At 44.4% G+C, this 20269-nt stretch overlaps 1 protein-coding gene across 6 annotated transcripts in view; it reads right to left on the bottom strand.

The window, feature by feature from the left end:
• Positions 1-2499: 2499 nt before the first annotated feature.
• The window catches only part of oma1 (OMA1 zinc metallopeptidase), an 83745-nt gene continuing 65975 nt past the window's right edge, over positions 2500-20269 (bottom strand). For all 6 annotated transcript variants that reach the window (XM_072511005.1, XM_072511004.1, XM_072511009.1 and 3 more), the window contains 2 exons: positions 20056-20205; positions 2500-4245 (listed from right to left, as the gene is read on the bottom strand). In XM_072511005.1, the coding sequence (XP_072367106.1) occupies positions 4003-4245; positions 20056-20205 (393 nt within the window). In that variant the 3' untranslated portion in view covers positions 2500-4002. The remainder of the gene's footprint in view (positions 4246-20055; positions 20206-20269) is intronic.

The raw sequence follows: 20269 nt of genomic DNA, 5'->3' as shown, positions 1-20269 counted from the left end.
CAACACACTGCAGTTACGAAGCTATATTTTGCAGCCCAGTTCCACACAAATCTTCCTCCAATTGTTACTTGAAGGGCTCCAAAAGAGCCACCACTATCTGTAACAGTGTTCCAGCATGAATACAAGACTTTCAGTGGACAAGAAAGGTAGTGAAGAATGAAAAATAATTCAAATTTAAAGGCTGGGATCAATGTTCATTACACAAACCAACCTGGGCTCAGTGTCAATTCAGAAGTTTACTTCCATTTCCACCTCCCTTTACCTTGGGAGATAGCGGAAAGTGGTCGTTACAGTGGTCCTCAATGATGTGTTTGCAGTTCTCGTAATGTGACCTTTTCAGGTCTACATTCTGGCCTCCAAGTTAAATGCTACCACATGTTTCCATAACATGTGGACAAATGTGCTTGAAATTAGAAGCGATGACTAACAATTTATAATGAAATAATTAATTTGAACCTTCCGTTTTAGCAGATGTTTGTGCAACATTATAGTTTGTTCTTAGTAACAGTAGCACCAAATGAATTGTATGATAGGGAACATCCCGGCCAAAATAAATTGGTGATTTTGATGACTTCCGGCGATGGCCATGGTGTGAGTGGTCACACAGGGCAGCTCCTGCTTGAAGCCCATTTTACCCCAAATCGGGTATAAGTTCGACAGAAAAGTGTAACTGGAGGTCAGAGGAGAAGATCCTGTCAGGAGTGGCACGTCTGCTGTTTACAAAACCAGGCAGAAGGTGAAAGATCTGGCCAAGGAGTTGGAAGAGACTTGTGGCGCAGCAGCAAGTGGAAAGATGGCGGAGGGGGAAAGGTCAGTGCAAGTTGGCAAGCCCTATATGGAACAGTTGATGGCCTTCATCAAGGAAGAGTTCCGCCAGCAGAGTAAGGAGATGCAGGAGGATCAATCGAAGGGCTATGACATCCCTGAAAGGCTCGATGGAGAGGGTGAAAAAATGTCTGGAGGCACAGGGGTCTCAGATCCGAGAGATCATGAGGGTAATCTCTGAACACAACGATAGTGGTGGCACTGCAGGCAGGGCTCTTAGGAGACCTTTGCAAGATTTTGAGAGCAATGGTGAAGAAGCAGGAAAAAGGTTGAGGAAGCAGCATCTGAGAATAGTTGGCCTGCCTGAAGGAGTAGAAGGTGCGAGTGCCTTGGCCTGCCTGAAGGAGTAGAAGGTGCGAGTGCCACAAGGTAAGTTTTGAGGATGCTGGTGAGACTGGTGGCGGAGGGGGTGCTGGACAGGACCTGAGGAGGATAGAGTGCACAGGATCCTAAGGCAGAAGCTGAGCTGGGGAGCCACCATGGGCAGTGATCGTGAGACTCCACATGTTTGTGGAGAAAGAGATCTTTGAAGTAGGCCAGGGAGAAGTGGAACTGCGAATGGGAGAACAAGGTCTGAACATACCAGGACAGCGGAGCTGAACTGGCAAAATGGCGTGCGAGGTTCAACAAGGCAAAGGCGGTGTTATATCGACGGCAGATCACTTTTGGGGTGAAACCATGGGTGACTTATGAAGACCGGGAATATTATTTTGAGACCCAGAAGTGGCCAATGACTCTTATCAGGAGCATAAATTGGGGGAGAACTGAGCAATTTTGGGAGACCTATATGGGCGGCTGGGAGAGCAGGGAGATGAGCAGGTGGTGAAAATTGAGACGTGGGAGGGGAGATAAACTGGGGAGTATGGAGTGAGGCGCTACGAAGGGTAAATAAGACCTCGTGTGCAAGGATGCGCCTGGTACAGTTTAAGGTTGTACACAGTGTACATATGACTCGGGCAAGAATGAATGGGTTCTTCCAGGGAGTGGCAGAGAAGTGTGGGTGGGGACCAGTGAATTACACATATGCTCTGGAACTGCGAAAAGTTGGAACGATTCTGGGCGGTCGTGTTCGCGGTGCTAACAAGGATAGTGGGGGATGGGTTCTGGATATCGGAGAAGCCGGAGCTGATGGAGAGGCGGAAGCCTGACGTTGTGGCCTTCACCTCTCTGATTGCCCGGTGAGGAAACCTATTCGAATAGTGGGTCCGCAATGCCGCTGGGGGCGGTGGCCTGGCTGGGGACTTATCTGACTTTCTTTGGCTGGAAAAGGTCAAGTACGAATTAAGGGGTTCAGCAGTGGGATTCGAGACAAGGTGGGGGATGTTCGTGGCCGTGTTTGAGGAGCTGTTTGCTGCAGGCACGAGAGGGGGGGGTGAAAAAGGGAAACGTTTGTACAAAGTATTTAGTTGTGTGTTGGGGAGTTTGTGCTCCCCAAATTGTTTGTTTTGTCACCTTTTGTATAAGTTTGGAATAAAACATTTTTTAAAAAATTGGTAATTTTGCAGCTTATTAACAATAAAAAACAAAGCAGTAAAACATTCCTGAAACATCTGTGCCTGCATAGGACCTGCCAATGTTGTACATCTTATATTTAAACAACAACATGTATTTTCTCTTGAGTGTACAAAGCATTCATTATTATCTGCACAGAGTAAATGAGAAAAGCACCAACTGTTAGTTCATAAAAATATATTTATTTTCCTTTAGATGTATAAGAAATTCTGCAACCTTGTTGCAATTGATAAGCAAATCGATAATGGAAAACCCATTTTATATGACATTAGTGCGGCCCAGTGAAAGTGCACTAATGAGTGGAGGAACAGGTGCTGCAGTTCTCAATCTTACATTAAAATTTAAGATCGAAGCGAGATCATTTACATGTTCGCTGGAAGTTACAGAAAAGCAGAGGCAGTTGCTCCATTACCAGCAGAATTTTGATTTTTGTGGCACGGAAGCAGAAAAAGAGAGAATAATTCAGCACTGTTTTAAAAAATGATGCAGTCAAATTTAAGTTTTACATGCAGATTGACGTTTGGATTTTACTAGGATCTGATATGTTAAGAAGGATAGCTCTAAATGTCACATTACCATTCGACCATGGTGATCTAAATTGTCATACATGTGTTTACTTTTGTTCTTCATGTTAAATTTCCACTGCCCCCACAACTTATGCTCCTGCATACGGCCTTTTAAAAATGTCTTCTTGTAGTGCAAGGGTCACTGGCAAAGCCACATGCTTTTTACCCAACCTTCCTTCAGCAGGAGTTGTGGTGGGTCACTTGAATCTGAGTGGTTTGCTAGACCATTTTAGAGGGCTGTGAAAGAGTCAACTGCATTGCTGCTGGTCTGGAGTCACATGCAGGCCAGGTTGGGTAAGGACAGAAGATTAAGTCCCCCTGAAGGTCATCAGTGAACCAGATGGGTTTTAATGACAATCCGATAGCTTAATGATCATTAACAGGACTAGCATTTTATTCCAGATTTACTAATGAACTGAAACTAAATTCTCGCAGCTGCTGTGGTGGGATGCGAATTAATGTCTCCAGAGCATTAGTCTCGCCCTCCAGCTTACTAGTCCAGTAACATTATGCAATGCTAGCATCTCCTACTTTATTCACATACACTACTTCATTCTTTTATATCTTTTTCATGGTTATTTTTGACCTAGCCTTCTTTAAAGGGAGCTTCACTAACGAGAACACCATTACAAAGGAGCAACAGCACCAGTTGATATTCTCTCATCAAAAATGCACCATACAAATTATATTTTTCTAAGAGAAACAGATTTACTACAGTGTACAAAAATGGAACCAGACTTAATTAAGGAAACAAATAGAGGACCATGGGAAGGATCCTCAAAATTCATGTACAAAGTCCAACAGGTTTGTTTCGATGTCACTAGCTTTCGGAGCGCTGCTCCTTCCTCAGGTGAATTCACCTGAGGAAGGAGCAGCGCTCCGAAAGCTAGTGACATCGAAACAAACCTGTTGGTCTTTAACCTGGTGTTGTAAGACTTCGTACTGTGCTCACCCCAGTCCAACGCCGGCATCTCCACATCAAAGGTTGAATATTTGCTTTGGGACCATGACTGACATGGAGACTTCTCACCATTACAGTTTAAAAAGGAACACAAAATACTGATTTTCATGCCATGATATTGGATAAAATGAAATACATTTATTTATGAGTATTTTGTGTGCTTTGGAGTGCCTGTACTGAAACTACAGTAGGTAGTCTCTCGATAATGGCTGTCCTAGGCTCATGGTACTGAGGTAGCTGCTTAATTCCAGAATCTATGCTGAATGATTCTTCCTTCTTCTTTGAAAGCTTCAACATCTCCTGTACGCTGAGTCTGAAGACCAATCGTGGATCTACGGATGATAAAGAAGGGCAACCACAATCTTCTCGTAGTTTGATAGCCTGCAAGAAAATCAAAAAGCAGCATGTAATTTAAACGTCTAAAGTTGGCCACTCAAAATTCAGCACCAGTGAAAAGCTGTAACCCTATTTACTGAAAGCACGGTCTGCTTTGCCGACAGAACTTTTCACTCTCAGCATTTTATCATTTTCACACCCTTCCAACTTATTCACCTTTTCTTTCCCGACAGTGTTAAGTACATGTAAATTTTAATAAGCACCCTAACTGGATACCATCAAGTGATCAATCCACTTACTTTCACACAAGGTTGCTACCTGATATTGTCCAGTGCACTGCATAGCAACGATCAGGGAAAGTAATTTATCACAAACAGACAGAGATGGGAAATCAATTCCTTTTCAAGACACAGGCCTGAATTTTTGGCTTGTCAGGAGAGCGCAACTGGCAAGAGTAGAAGCGGAGGTAAAATCCCCTCTTGCCCCACGATTGTCTTCCGGCAGCTATTTCACACTGGCTGACCGATTAATGGAATTAACCGATGGTCAGGACGAAACGCACATTGAGACAGACTCGGTGCTGCTGGGGGAAAGGGGGGGATGCTGCAGGAGGAGGAAGGGCACAGGACGAATGATAGTGTGGGTGGCAGGTTTCAAAGGAGCTCGCTGAAGAATGACAATTGTTGTGGATCTGCCTCAGGCAACTGCTATGATATTCCAAGGATCGTAAAACGTTTTTGAGATATTGGGCGGGATTCTCCAGGAATCGGCGGGGCGGGCAGAAACGGTGCAATGGAGTGGCGGGAACCACTCCGGCGACGGGCCGCCCCAAAGGTGCGGAATCCTCCGCACCTTCAGGGGCAGGGCGGCGCCGGAGAGGTTTACACCACGCCGGCCGACGTGGAAGGCCTTTGGCGCCGCGCCAGCCGGGGCCGAAGGGACTCGCCGGCCAGCGCGGGTCCGTGCATGCGCGGGAGCATCATCCCCACGCATGCGCTCATGGAGTCACTTCTGCACCGGGAATGGCGGATGACCACGGCCTCTGGTGCGGAAGAAATAGAGTGCCCCCACGGCACAGGCCAGCCCGCGGACCGGTGGGCTCCGACCGCGGGCCAGGGCACTGGGGGGGGCACATTCCAGGGCCAGATCCCCCCGCGACCCCCCAATAACCCCGGAGGCCGCCCACGCCGTCAGGTCCCGCCGGTAAGGGAGCAACTCCAATGTACGCCGGCGGGACCGACTACAGGCGGGTGGGACTTCGGCCCATCGCGGGCCGGAGAATTCTGGCCACCCTGGGGCCCATTGAGTCGTGCCGGACCCCGCCATTCTCCGAGGCGGGCGGCACGACTCACGCCGACCCCGGCGAGGGGTCGGAGAATCCCGCCCATAGTTTCTGCATTATGTCATGTGCACCCTGAGCCCATGGCAGGGGCCAGTCAGCGCTCCCCCTCTCCCTGGTCTCAGTCTACCAGCATGACCCTGTTGTGGTGGACCTCGTGGTGGGCCAAAGGGCAATGATGGCCCCCTTGTCCCATCGCGAAGTCCATCACGCCAGGGCAACGCTGGTAGAGACCATCTGAGTGCATCTGAGAGCCACTAACAACCCCCCACGCCCCCCCGCCAATAATGCACTGCCTTCCTAGGCCTCCTCTAGGAACCAGACACCCCCACCCCAAAAACTCCTGTAACAGGGGCAACCCCCACAGGGACCCAGGGGGGCTCAGGTCACCCTGTACTTGGGGGTAGGGAGTGGCATCCAGGCAGTCTAGGGTGGGGCGTGTTAGGGCCTAATTTCCGGTGCAGAGGGGTGGCCGGCTGCGGGACCTTGCTATCGGGCAGTCCGCTCAACATGGCGGACCAATAGCAGGGTTTCCTGGGAATGCCTCCTAGTCCACGCCATGCATATATTTTCATTGCAAGGAATATGAAATTGCTTACCAGTTAGTGCTCCCAGGGGGATGGTAAACCAGTTGTAACTCAGCTCCGGCGGGAGATTATAGTCTCTGAAACGGAGAATCCTGCCCTGCATGTGATTATACCAGATGGCTGACATGAATGTAAGGGTCATGGGGCGCAATTTTATGTGCAACTGAACATCCGTCTTTTCGGGGGTAGGGAGGAGGCAGCCTTTATGTTCTGGTAGGTACAGAGGAGTTCATGAAAACACTTATGTCGTTACAGGAGAAACGGCCACATGTGGAATATCAAAGATGAACAGCAGGCAGTGGTGTCCCAAATCTGCTGAGGCAAAGAAGTAAGTTCTTGAATTGACACGCAAATGTGGAACCAGGTCCATTGGTCGCTGAGAAGCAGGGGTCTTGGAGGAGGGTGAGATTCCAGTGGACAAGGAAGAGATTGGGGAGAGGGTATGATTTCACACTTGAATCATTGCCAAATAATTTCCCATGAGTCCTAATTTTGTGTAATAACCTCTCGTATGGCACCTTAATGAATGCTTTGTGTAAGTTCAAATACAGTACATCTGCTGGCTAACATTTATCCATCTTACTAGTCACAACCTCAAGCAAATTTCCTTTTTATATAAAAGCAAATTACTGCAGATGCTGGAATCTGAAACAAAAAGAGAAAATGCTGGAAAATCTCAGCAGGTCTGGCAGCATCTGTAGGTAGAGAAAAGAGCTTGTGTTTTGTGTCCAGATAACCCTTTGTCAAAGCTTTGACAAAGGGTCATCTGGACTCGAAACATTAGCTCTTTGTCTACCTACAGATGCTGCCAGACCTGTTGAGATTTTGCAGCATTTTCTCTTTTGGTTCCTTTTTACATATCCGCGTTGACTCTGCTTAATCAACCCAAAAAGATATGTCGGGTAGGTCAATTGGTCACGCTAAATTGTCCCTTAATTGGAAAAAAAAATTGGGTGCTCTAAATTTATTTTTAAAAAATCATATGCGTTTTCTAAGTACCTTGTTATTATGTCCCTAATAACGGATTCTAACATTTTGTCTACCATTTATATTAGGCTAACTGACCTATTCTTGCTCATTTTCGCTCATCTCCCTTTTTAAATAGTGGAGGGTTATGATTGCTACCTTCCAGTCCCTGGAAACTATTCTAGAATCTAAAGAATTATGGAAAATCAGAGCCAATGCATCCACTATCTCTGCAGCCAACGCTACAATGTAGAATGCCAGTTCCAGGGGATTTGTCACCACTTAGTGTCATTAATTTCTCCAGTACTATTTATTTTCTTAAAATAATTTATACCTGCTCGATCCTTGGTTTACCCATTATTTCTGGAATATTTTTTGTGTCTTCTACCGTGAGGACAGGTATAATGTATTTGTTTAATGACATTACCATTTTCTCCATTATAATTTCACTGTCTCTACCTCAAATGGGCCACATTTACTTTCACTAATTTCTTCCTATTTATATATCTACAGAAATGTATGCAATCTGTTAGTCACCCATAACCTCCTGGTTCCCCAACTTCTCATTTAGGGGGTGCCCCACTGATGCACTGGTGAATCCCTCCTAGGAAGTTCCCACACAAGGGTTTACCGCAATAAGGGGGCCAGTGGTGTAGTGGTATTATTGCTGGACGAGTAATCCAGAGACCCAGAGTCATGTTCCGGGAACCCGGGTTTGAATCCTGCCATGGCAGACGGTGAAATTTGAATTCAATAAAAATCTGGAATTTAAAGTACAAAAGGTGACCATGAAACCATTGTCAATTGTCATAAAAATCCATCTGGTTCACCAATGCCCTTTAGGGAAGGAAATCTGCCACCCTTACATGGTCTGGCCTACATATGACTCCAGATCCACAGCAATGTGGTTGTCTCTTAAGTCCCCTCAGGGAAGGGCAATAAATGCTGGCCAAGCCAGCGATGCCCACATCCCATGAATAAATAATAAAAAATGTTATCCTGAAGTGCTAACTTCCTCTGGACAACTGCACTGGGCTGGGAACCAACCGGCAGAAGCAATTTAAATCGCTAATTTCAGATGGTTCTGCTAGTTTTACACTGAGTTACTCTGAAAGAGTTAGAGGAAAAAATAATCCCTTCTAACTCCAAGATAACGACTTAAGCACCAAGGCCCAGCTTTGCACACAACATCCCCCACACACATGACCCTCTCCAGGAGCCCCATCCGATCCCTCCTGGACTGACCACCCCCATCCAGTCCGACCTGACTACCCCCCTCCACGCCCCACCCCGATTTTAAAAAAAAAAAAACTTTGCAATAAAATTTTTTACAAGGAAGAAGTTAAAGCCTGGGCTGCTCAGAGAAGATCAATTTCTTGACTCTGCAAACAGATTTTAATATTGGAGCCCCAGATATGCCTCTTTGAAGCTTTAGATTGGGTGAGGCAGATAAGACATTTTCAAGTCTGAGAGGGAGTGGTATTTTTACACAGATAACATTGCTATCCTTGTCACCTAGCCTGATTGCGTGAAAAATAGAGTGTACAATATTTATCCTTCATGAGCCAGACTCTGCAATGTCCTGATTAATTTTGGGACCATGAGAATGGCTCATGTTGATCTTTTCAGAGGTGAGGCAGAGAGGGCATTTTAAAGCCATTGAGATAAGTGAGGAAGAGAAACCATGGACTGAATTTTACACAGCACCCATCCCCCATTGCTTATGGGTAGCTTGCCCACCCCCCCTCCCACCCACCCCAACCTATCATCCATTGTTATGGTAGTTGGGCAAGGCATCAGGCAGCTCGCAAGCCTTTGGGTCTATTGAGGTCCTTAAGTGGCCAAGTAATGGTCATTTAGGGGCCTCATCTGCCTCCTCCACAATTTTTTGAGAGGCTGGGGAAGACGGGTGCAAAACCCAGCAGCTTTCCCTTCATGGGCTGCTATTAGGCAGGATTGGCTGGCAGTTCTCTAGGGCAGGACTTCCTTCCCGAGTTAAAGGAAAATACTTTCCTTGTTCACTATAATGTACTTAAAACAGAATTTTGTGGGTTTTTTGTTCAGGGAAGAGGATTTCAATCTAACCTAATTTGATTGTCCTGTTGCCTAATAACTATTTCTTCCTATCAAGACCAGACAAGTGGATTTTTCAGTGAAATCGGACAAACCATTCAATGTGTTGGCTATGAACCAACTAAACACATGCAAATTAGATACGCACCAAAAGAAATCTTTTCTATGGCTGTCAATCAATCAACAAGATACCATATTATTATGGAAATCAGTAGAAATAATTGTGTTCTAATTATGCTGACAGTGATTTACGGTGCCTGGAACATGATTACAGCAGTGTGGTTAAATCATACTGTCAGCACACTTCGAACTTCCTTGCTCAGTTCAGTGTAGAAAAGGAAGTGTCAAAACTGAAATGTTGCTGTTGTCAAATGCTATTTTTCACACATTGGTAATGATGCCACTCAAGACAGCAGGATGCTACAACTGGGTGTTAAGACTATCAAAATGAAAAATGAAAAAATGAAATGAAAATTGATTATTGTCACAAGTAGGCTTCAAATGAAGTTACTGTGAAAAGCCCCTCGTCGCCACATTTCGGCGCCTGTTCGGGGAGGCTGGTACGGGAATTGAACCGTGCTGCTGGCCTGCCTTGGTCTGCTTTCAAAGCCAGCTCTTTAGCCCTGTGCGAAACCAGCCCCAAAAGTGCATGGTGCCTCTTCAGTTGTGCCAGATAAGCACATTACGTCTGCAGATCAAGAGTCACCATTACATCTCTCCCAGTCTCATTGTTTTTGTGGCAAGGATTTTTGAAATATCTATATTTAAATAAATTTTGAACAAGTCCAATGTCTTGTTATTTTTCAAAAAATTCTCAGTGAAGAATGGAACCCTGGCTAGCATGTAAATAAATCTATCAAAGGGCAGTGAGTTGTATGACCTCTGCTTGTATGGATTACTAAGCAACTTGTGCAAAATAGTATTGGCAGTAACTATCCTCTAAGGTTGGGGTAAGGGTCATACATTGTGGGAAAACTGTTTTGTTGCACAGACATTAAAAATGAGTCAGAAAACTTGTCAGACACATTATGCCTTTGAACTCCAATTTGATTGATAGTTTTGGCCAAATCTGAACTATATTTCTTGATCAGTCAAACAAAATGAGGAAGATATCCTGCAGGGTAGAGGTGTTAACTTTCTAGTTCCTTTCTCACTGTACCATTACATGGACAGAAGTTAATGGTGTGATGCGGGGTTCATTTCTTTCACCTAAGATTTGTCATTGGAAAAATGGTGAATGAAAGCTAATAAAAATATATTAAATTTCTTCAAAGTGTAGTCAAATTTAATGTGGAGTATTATCTGTAAAGTGCAGCAATAGAATGTGTGTATAGTTTAAATTGGCCATTTTAGGACTTACATCAGGATATTCTTCATTCAAAGTGTGCTCAACATATCGCTTAAACTTAAAATAATAAAGGAGGTACAAAATGAAAACAGAAAATGCTTGAAATACAGAGCAGGTCAGGCAGCATCTGTGGACAGAGAAACGGAGTTACTGTTTCAGGTCCACGACTGTACACATTTGCTCCCTGACCTGAGTGTTTCCAGCACTTTCCATTTTTATTTCAGATTTCCAGTGTCCGCAGTATTCTGCTTTTCGAGGAGGTACAAATCCTGGAATCATTTAATGAACAATAGATGCTATAAGTGGATGAATCTCTCAATAAATGAATTAAAATGGTTCAAATTTCTATAATAATTTTGGGATTAACAATGTGTAGTCGAAGTAATAGAACAGTAAAATGGTTTCATAACTTTAATTATTTTCAAAAAGAAACCTGAGTTAAATTAACTTTTATAATGTGACTAAACAGTTTTAAATTTTACTTCTTATACGTATTTTTTTAGCTTTCACTGTGGTATTTATCATCAATCAGATGTTTAAAAATAGATGAATTATTTACCCTGCAGCTTGTCAATGCAGATTATTTTGTCCATAAAGTTGAGTCTTGGTTTGCAAGTTTGACGGATTTTGTGTTGGGAAAGAGAATTTGTTTTTAAATTTCATGCGATATGTGTTTATTGCCTATCCTCAATTGCCCTTGAGAAGATGTTGGTGAGCTGCCTTCTTGAACCGCTGGAGTCCATACTGTGTAGGTACACCCAGAGTGCTGTTAGGAAGCAAATTCTGGGATTTTGACCCAGCGACAGTGAAGGAATGGCAATCTAAGTCAGGATAGCGTGTGGCTTGCAGGAAAATTTGAAGGTGATGGTGTTTCCATGCATCTGGTGCCTTTGTCCTTCTCGGTGGCGGATTAGGAAAATGCTGTCAGAGAAGCCTTGGTGAGTTGCTGTAGTGCATCTTGTGGATGGTACACACTGCCTAGTAGATTGTGGACCGGCTTTGGGGAGTCAGGTGGTGAGTTACTTGCCGCAGAGTTCCTAGACTCTAACCTGTTCTTGTCGCCACGGAACCTATATGGCTGGTCCAATTGATTTTCTGGTCAATGGTAACCACCAGGATGTTGATAGCGGGGGATTCAGCGATGGTAAAGCCATTTAATGCCATGGGGTGATGGTTAGATTCTCTCTTGTTGGAGATGGTCATTGCCTGGCACTTGTGTGGCATGAATGTTACTTGCCACTTATCAGCCCAAGCCTAAATGTTGTCCAAGTCTTTCTGCAGATGGGCAAGTACTGCTTCAGTAGCTGAAGAGTTGCAAATGGTGAACATTTTTTGATCATCAGTGAACGTTAAGATGGAGGGAAGGTTATTGATGAAATAGCTGAAGATAGTAGGGCCTGGGACACTACCCTGAGGAACTCTGCAGTGATATCCTGGGATTGAGATAGTTGTCCGCCAACAACCACAACCATCTTCCTTTGTGCTGGATGTGACTCCAAGAAGTGGAGAATACACCCCCCCTATTTTCATTGACTCAGATTTTGCTAGGCTCCTTTATGCCACTGTCCATCAAATGGTGCCTTCGAGTAAAGGACAGTCACACTCAACTGACTTCTTGAGTTCAGTTATTTTGCCCATGTTTGTACCAAGGCTAGAATGAGGTTAGGAGCTGAGTCGCTTTAGTGGAACCCAAACTGAGCATCAATGATCAGGTTATTGCTGAGTAAGTGCCACTTGATAGCACTGTCAACGACGCTTTCGAGAACATGTATATCGAACAAGTTTGAAACTTATATTCCTTTACTGCTGAATTCAGTATCCAAACTCTAAAAATGGGAGTTGGAAACATTCAATGTCTACAATTATAGAGATATGGGGTTTGACTCTCTTGGTTTCTTTTTTCTGTGTGCTTACTTGTGTTACTGGTGGTCTTTTATTTCTGTTATCTTTATACTGCTGTTGCATTTTTTATCTTGTCAACTTCAGACCGGTTGTTTGTCTCCAACTGTTGGACCACAACTTTGCCCTTTAGTCTCTTTGCAGAACCATAGAGATTTACAGCACAATAGAATGCCATTCTGACCATTATACCTATTCTCGCTCTATTCACATCAAGTAAGTTCTTTTTAAGTAAAATTATGCAATATAGGTAAATAAATGTGTCGGCCAATTGACATCTAGCAAGATTCTGCAAACAATAATACAACGATGACTAGATAATCTGTTTCATTTGAGGAACAAAGGTTGGCCAGAACACCAGGGCCGGGATTCTCCAAAACTCCGGCAAAGTGTTGACACTGGCGTAAACACAGGAGTGTTTCCCACTGGCATCAACGGGCCTCTTGGCCCAGCGTTCAGTGGTCCACTGGGGACAGCACAGCGCCGGAGTGCTCCACGCAGCTCCGGCACCGATATGTGGCCCTGTACTGCCGGCGCGGGTCCGCACAAGCATGCGGCGGCCCTTTCTGCGCCAGCGCCCGTAACATGGCGTAGCGACACAGCGGGCCCGCGTGGAAGAAGGTTGCCCCCCCCACAGATCGCGCCCGCCATCCAATCGGTAGCCATCGATCACTGGCCTGGCCATAGTGGAGGCCCCCTCCGGAGACTGATGCCCCCCCCCGCCCCCCCACCAGGTTGGCCGTTGCGGCCACGGGTCCGAGCTCCCGCCGGGTTGTACCATATGTGAACCACACCGGCGGAACTCGGCCGGTTGACCGCGGAGAATCACCGTGGGGGCCTCTTTCAACGGCCCCCGACTGACGCCGATTCTCCGGTCGCCAGAGAATCGCGTCCTGGTGTCGGAGCGGTGAGGCGGGAATTCTAGGCGTCAACGCCGATTCTCCGACCCGGCGCGCACTCGGAGAATCCCGCCCCAGGTTTATTTTCCAGGTATAAAATTGGAGTACAGAGTTCACATTTTGCATCATGACCTTCTAGCCCAAATTGCAACCAACTGCGGCAGATACCAGATGGGGTCAGGCAACCAAGGTGCCTGTTCAGTTCATAGAAACATAGAATTTACAGTGCAGAAGGAGGCCATTCTGCCCATTGAGTCTGCATGGGCCCTTGGAAAGAGCACCCTGCTTAAGCCCATGCCTCCACTCCATAACCCAGTAACCCCACCTAACCTTTCTGACACTAAGTGGCTTAGCCAATCTACCTAATCTACACATTTTTGGACTGTGGGAAGAGACCGGAGCACCCGGAGGAAACCAACGCAGACACAGGGAGAAAGTGCAAACTTCAAACAGTCACCCGAGGCCGGAATTGAACTCGGGACCCTGGAGCTGTGAGGCAGCAGCGCTAACCACTGTGCTACTATGCCGCCCCCTGTAAATATGTAAGTCTAACACTTGGCTCAGTCTAGCAGTTGGCTGATTTTCAGGGCTCTCTGACTGTTGAGCTAAAGTGAACCATGTTTGGCACCAGCAGATGATGACACTGAAATCACTGACTTGGGTTCAGTATGGCGTGACCAAAGCACAATGCAAGAGGAATGGCATCATCAACTTTGTGCCCAAGTCAACTTTGGAGATTGATTTTTCTGTCTAATATCTACAACAAAGCACAGTGGCTGAGACTTTGTCCGGCCACTGAGGTTTTGCCCACTGTTTGAAGAAGTGGCTGGGAACCCCCATCAGCTCCCGGGGGAGGCCTGACAAAATTAACTGCCTTTCAGGCACTAAAGTGACCATCGTCGGGCCATGCCCCCTGGCCGAGGTCCCTGGTGGTAGAAATCCACCTGCTGCCAGCTAATCAGAGGAAGTCAGCTCATCATTGCTACCAGCCCTAGTGGGACCAGTGGCTTCTGGTAGCACTCCACACATTAGAGGACCAGGAGCATCATGGAATTCCAGGCCAAAGCTGAGTAAGGGCTGGAATGCGGGTCTTGGGTGAGGGGTGGACTCAGTGACAAGGGCATGGGGGTGCTTCATGGGGGTGGCTTTTCGCAACCACCCGTCTGCCTGGTGCTTGGTCCCTTATCGGGCACAGTGCAGATAACTAGTAGGGACCCTCCTGGGAGGCTGCTAGAAAACCTGGCTGGTGCTGGACAGCCTTCCAAAGGCACGGGAAATCTGTGCGGCTGCCTTTAATCCCTGAGACACCTCTAAATTGCAGTGTGCTTAGGGATGATGGGTGCCAATTGACTCATTGATGAGCCTAACTGACATCTGCTATCAACAGCTGAAAATCACGCGTCAGCCTTTCTGCCCTTAGACCTAATTGGGGGAGGATCTGTCACTGCCAGAGACTGATACAGGGCCTCTCCCATAATTAAATGGGCCGAGCCTCCAAGTCCCCAGTCATGATGGATTGCATTAAACCCAGCCCATTACTTCATTTATTGGAAATAATCATTTTCAGAATCAAAAGGTTTGTTACCTCTATTTTTGTACACATCTGCTACAGATGCTCACTTATCTTCAAGTGGATGTGGAATAAGCCCTTATTTTCTAGAGGACATGTAATGTGCCACTTATGTGTGCTATTTTTAGCTCTGCTCCACTTTATGTTATATTTAACAATAGCCTCAAGAGTCTGATAATAAGGTCATTTAAATTTATCTCACTGCACTTGAAGATTTATAACTATCATCATAGATGTCCCTTCTCCATAACCCCATAACATATTTTACTAAATTTTGGTCTGCCTTAGATATTCATTTGGATTCAACAATACTGGTCACTACACAAGCAATACTCACATTTTGTGTTCAACATTGTGTTTGCAATGCCTGTTATCAAATCATATATCATAACCTGGGAGACCTAACAATAAAACCCCCTGTAAACTGAGAAATGTATATTATGCTTTTTACATTTCTCAGGCACAATTCTGTCATCTTTTGGTAGGCGGTTTGATGACACGAGTAGTGAGATGAGAATCATTGAGCTGCTGCATTTTACAGAAAATAAACGAATGAATAACGACCATAATCAAATCTTATCATAATCCAACTATTTATATTTTCTTCTCATGAATAAAAAATTAAGCACATTATTCCTTTAGCAGGCTAGGTGAAAAAAAATCACTTTTCATTCTCCCTGAAACCAGACCAATTATCCAAACCAAGGCAGGATTTCTCCTTGAAAGAAGCATCTCTTGACCTAATGACCTGCTTTTCAGCAGTTCTCACCATCTGACTGACCTTTGTTCCTTCTCACTGCAGGAAGGAGAGTTGGGATCTCTGTTGGATGAGCAGAAATTTCCTCCACTTTAATATTGGGAAGATTGAAGATCTCTGATCCACCACAAACTCCGCTCCTTTGCCATCAACTCTATCGCCCTTCCCTGGCATCTGCCTGAGGCGGAACCAGACTGTTCACAACTTTGGTGTCAAATGAGCTTGAAATCACATAGCTGTGCCATCACCTACTTCCACCTATGTTACATCACCCAACTCTGCCCTTACCTCAGCTCTTCTGCTACTGAAATGCTTATCCAGGACTTTCTTACCTCCAGACTGAATTGTTCTAAGGTATTCCTAGCTGTCTCCCATCTTTGTGCCTCTGTAAACTTGGAAGTTGTGCAAACCTCAGTTGCCCATGTGCTAACTCACACCAAATACTGTTTACTAATCACCACTGTGGTCACTGACCTACACTGGCACCCAGTGAAACACCATCACGATTTAAAATTCTCTCCATGGCCTGAACTCTCGTTATCTCTGTAATTTCCTTCAGCCCTACAACCCACCAAGATAGCTGCTCTCCTCTAAATCTGACCTTATGAGCATCCCCAACTTTAATCACTCCACCATTGGTGACTGTGCCTTAAGTTGCCTAGGTCCTAAGCTCTGGAATTCCCATCCTAAACCTCTCTGCCTCCCCATCTTCCTTTGTCACTCATTAAAGTCTACACGTTTGACCAAGTCATCTGTCCTGATATCTCCTTATGTGGCTTGGAGTCATACTTTGTTTATAATGCCTCTGTGAAACACTTGGGGACATTTTATGATGATAAAAGTGCTTTATAAATATAAGCTGCTGCTCTTATTACAATCTTCATAAGAGCCCGGCACTTCTAACTTCTTACACTAACAAGTGTTCCATGTTTAATGTGGCACGGTAAGGTTGTGCTATCTGACAGTCCCAAATTGCTGTCCTTGCAGCCTGGTCTCCACACGCTCCCAGCTTCAGCTTGGCACAGTGTGACAGTGCTGGCACTGATTCCGTCATGGGCTACTATTGATGTATTCAGCTCATAGCTGAACAGCTTTCCCCAATGAACTGCTCCCACCGGTCCAAAGCTACAGTATATCATATAGTTTTGAGCAGGTAAAATACAGAAGCCAGTTTCATCCTTCATGAGTGAGAGGCAAATCTGCTTCCCAAAAGCCTGTCTTGCACAGATGAGAAGATGCTCCCTCTGTGAAGTGCCTTATTGAATTCAGTCTCTGACTTTCTCTCTGACATAACCTGAACCTTTAGCAATGGTTCAGCTCAGAATACACTACCTAAACCTCACTGGAAACACCCAAATCATTTAGTGGCTGCGAGCTTCCATTTTGCATACCTGTGCTGTGTTTCCCACCCATACATTAGTACCACATGGTCACAAAATGACCAGCACATGCAGCTAGCTACTTAAAGAGTTTCAAGTTCCTTATCAAGTAACCTGATCCTTAATTCTGGAACAATTTCTAGAAATGTATCCTAAAAGGCGAAATGTAGATTGTTACACCTGTGCATTCTAACCACATTTGCTGTGTTTTGGAGCTCAGCAACCACTTCCCTGTAACTACTGCTTTGAGTTTTCCCTAATATCTTAAAATGCTGTCTTTATACGTCATGTTAAATCATAAACTCTGAGAATAGCACACTTTAAAATATCATAGAACACATTTACACAGGTTGACCTGTAAAAACTCCACAAATGCTTTCTCACTTATTGAAGTTGCCAGTCAGCTGAATGACTGACTTGTCCCATCACTTGCTAACAATTAATAAGTGTGCATAAAACTATACCATCCCCCTCAATAAAATTTGGAAAACAATTCACTTTTGTAAAACAGTGGGCCCCATGTTCTATGACCTAATTTCCAGACATACAACCCACTTTTGTTTCTCTGCACGTTGATGCCTCTTCTTCTCTTCCCTTACAGTTCACGCTAATGCACTATCTCCTTCACACTGGCTTTGCGCTGACGCTGCTGAACCTTCTCTGTGAGATCTTACCATTCCCTTTTCTTTCTCAGTGCATTGCTATTTTTCCTGTCTACATTCCCTTTGCTCTGTCAATTCCCCTGGTACCCTCAATTGAAACTCTCATTCTTTTAGTTGAAATGTTTTCACTTATATTTCCAAGACTAATCACACCATTTTAATTTCTGCTTCTTTTGAGGTGATTGACATTTTCAGGTATTGGGGTCATTCTGTTAACAATTTGGAGGCACTTCTGTGAACAGCACAGATCAGTATCTCAGACAGCTGCTGACAAGTGTAAAAAACACTTTGGGATTTATTTTCCATATTCCCTCAGGTATTACCTTAGACATTCATACAATACTCATGGCATTCATTTGTAAGCGGTTCAGATGTTTGCCCAATTGCCCAATACCTACTAATTTAGAAGTATAACCTGGATGCTGTAATGAAATTGATATTGTATCCTCTTGCTCTCATTTTAACACAACCAGCTATTTTTCCTCGTCAAAATAAGTAACAAACATATACCACTTTGACACTTGTAGTAGGTTTATAAAATACATTTTCTCAGACATTATTTTCTGAATGCGATCAATTATCCAAGCCAAGGTCAGAGCTCATGTTAAACCTTCTCTCTCTCTCCATACTCCACAATTGATTGACATACTGGACGTGTGTTTTTCTTATGTTATTTCTGATCACGCAAAAATGGGAAAGGCATCTGATTTTTTCCACATTTAGAAATCCATCAGTCGGCTCAGCAATAAAACCAGCTGCACCCACACCTTCCCATTCTCCACCAAAGAGTGGACCCTCAGTAGACACCTGATACAGACCACAAATAAGAGACATCTAAATGGCAGTAAATGTGGGTTTTTACCGGATGTCTGGATCAGTAATGTGCAAACACAAATTGGTCTCCATAGATAGAAGACTTGTGCAAACCTACTTTTATTTAAAATACACGACAAATGTCACTATTTCCAAATCCTTTCCTTGTAAACGTGGTTAAAAATCTCAATGGCTTGCTTTCATGAGCTGAAGTGGCTTGTCAGTCTTGCATGAGCTGCTTCCCCAATCCAACAGCTCGGGTTCTGATGAAGAGTTACCCTCAAAATATCTGATTCAGCAATGCTTCAACTAATCAGGGCTGGTTTAGCACAGGGCTAAATAGCTGGCTTTTAAAGCAGACCAAGGCAGGCCAGCAGCACGATTCAATTCCCGTACCAGCCTCCCCGTGGCAATTAGCGTGGCCAATTGACCTACCCTGCACATCTTTGGATTGTGGGGGCAAAACCCACGCAAACACAGGGAGAATGTGCAAATTCCACACGGACAGTGACCCAGAGCTGGTATCGAACCTGGGACCTCGACGCTGTGAGGCAGCAGTGCTAACCACTGCACCACCGTGCGGCCGATTTGGCAGGAATTCTGACTGATCACACCCTTAAAAACTCACTTGCATCTGAATACACCAGCCCTATCTGTTTCTGCTGTAGCTATTAGTTAAGTACCATAGCATTTTGTCCTTTCACTGATTTCAATGCTGGCTTTACAGGATATTGACTATTATAATTTATATACAAAGGCATAAAGGGGGAATATTCAATTTCCTCACCTCAGCGAAAATACAATGGAGTGGTTCGCAGGTCTAATACAGAATTCATCTGATTATCATACCATTGCTTTCAGCTTCACTAGCTTAGAGCATCAATAAAAATTAGCCTTGTACTCTCAATGTCAAGAGATTAAGATCATGCAACATCAGAGTGGAGGTAGAAATATAAACAAAAAATTCTGGAAGAACTCAACAGGTCAGGCAACATCTGTGGAGAGGGAAAATATATCTAACATTTCAAGTTTGTCATATGAAACATTAACCCTATTTTCTCACTCGGAGGATGCTGCCAGAGACCAACTGCGTTTTTCCAGCATTTTCTGTTTTTATTGCAGATTTCCAGTATCTTGCTTTTGTTTTAGAGTACAGATAGAAATTATCTTGCAAAACTAAAGGCTTTGTGTTTTTAGGTAATTTCATCCCAAGTTCAACAACTTTAATAGCAAAACGAAGCAACTGCCCAATATGGTTATTCATTAAAACACTTCCTCGTGAGACATCATTGCTGTGTCAACAAAATAAAAACTTCACATTTAAAAAATTAACTACCTAGCTCTATAGTTCTCTTGAAGGGGCTGGTTTAGCACAGGGCTAAATCGCTGGCTTTTAAAGCAGACCAAGGCAGGCCAGCAGCACGGTTCAATTCCCGTACCAGCCTCCCCGAACAGGCGCCGGAATGTGGCGACTAGGGGCTTTTCACAGTAACTTCATTGAAGCCTACTTGTGACAATAAGCGATTTTCATTTCATTTTTCAAGAGTGCAAATTCCTATTTACCTTAGGTATTAGTTTATCCAGGTGTTCAACACGATGATCATTTGATGGATGGGTAGAAAACCATTCAGGAATTTGAAATGTTCCAGAAACAATTTTCATCAGTTCCAGTTGCTGCCAATATACACTGCTTGCTCTTACATCCGTGCATGCCTAAATTAATGAGAATGATTTGTGATAAAGTTTATCATTAACATATATTTTTGTTTCATCACAA

Source organism: Scyliorhinus torazame, chromosome 7 (assembly GCF_047496885.1).
Source record: "Scyliorhinus torazame isolate Kashiwa2021f chromosome 7, sScyTor2.1, whole genome shotgun sequence".
NCBI classification, from domain to species: Eukaryota; Metazoa; Chordata; class Chondrichthyes; order Carcharhiniformes; family Scyliorhinidae; genus Scyliorhinus; species Scyliorhinus torazame.
Note: the sequence above shows the minus strand (reverse complement) of the source record. Positions and strands in the feature narration are given on the sequence as shown.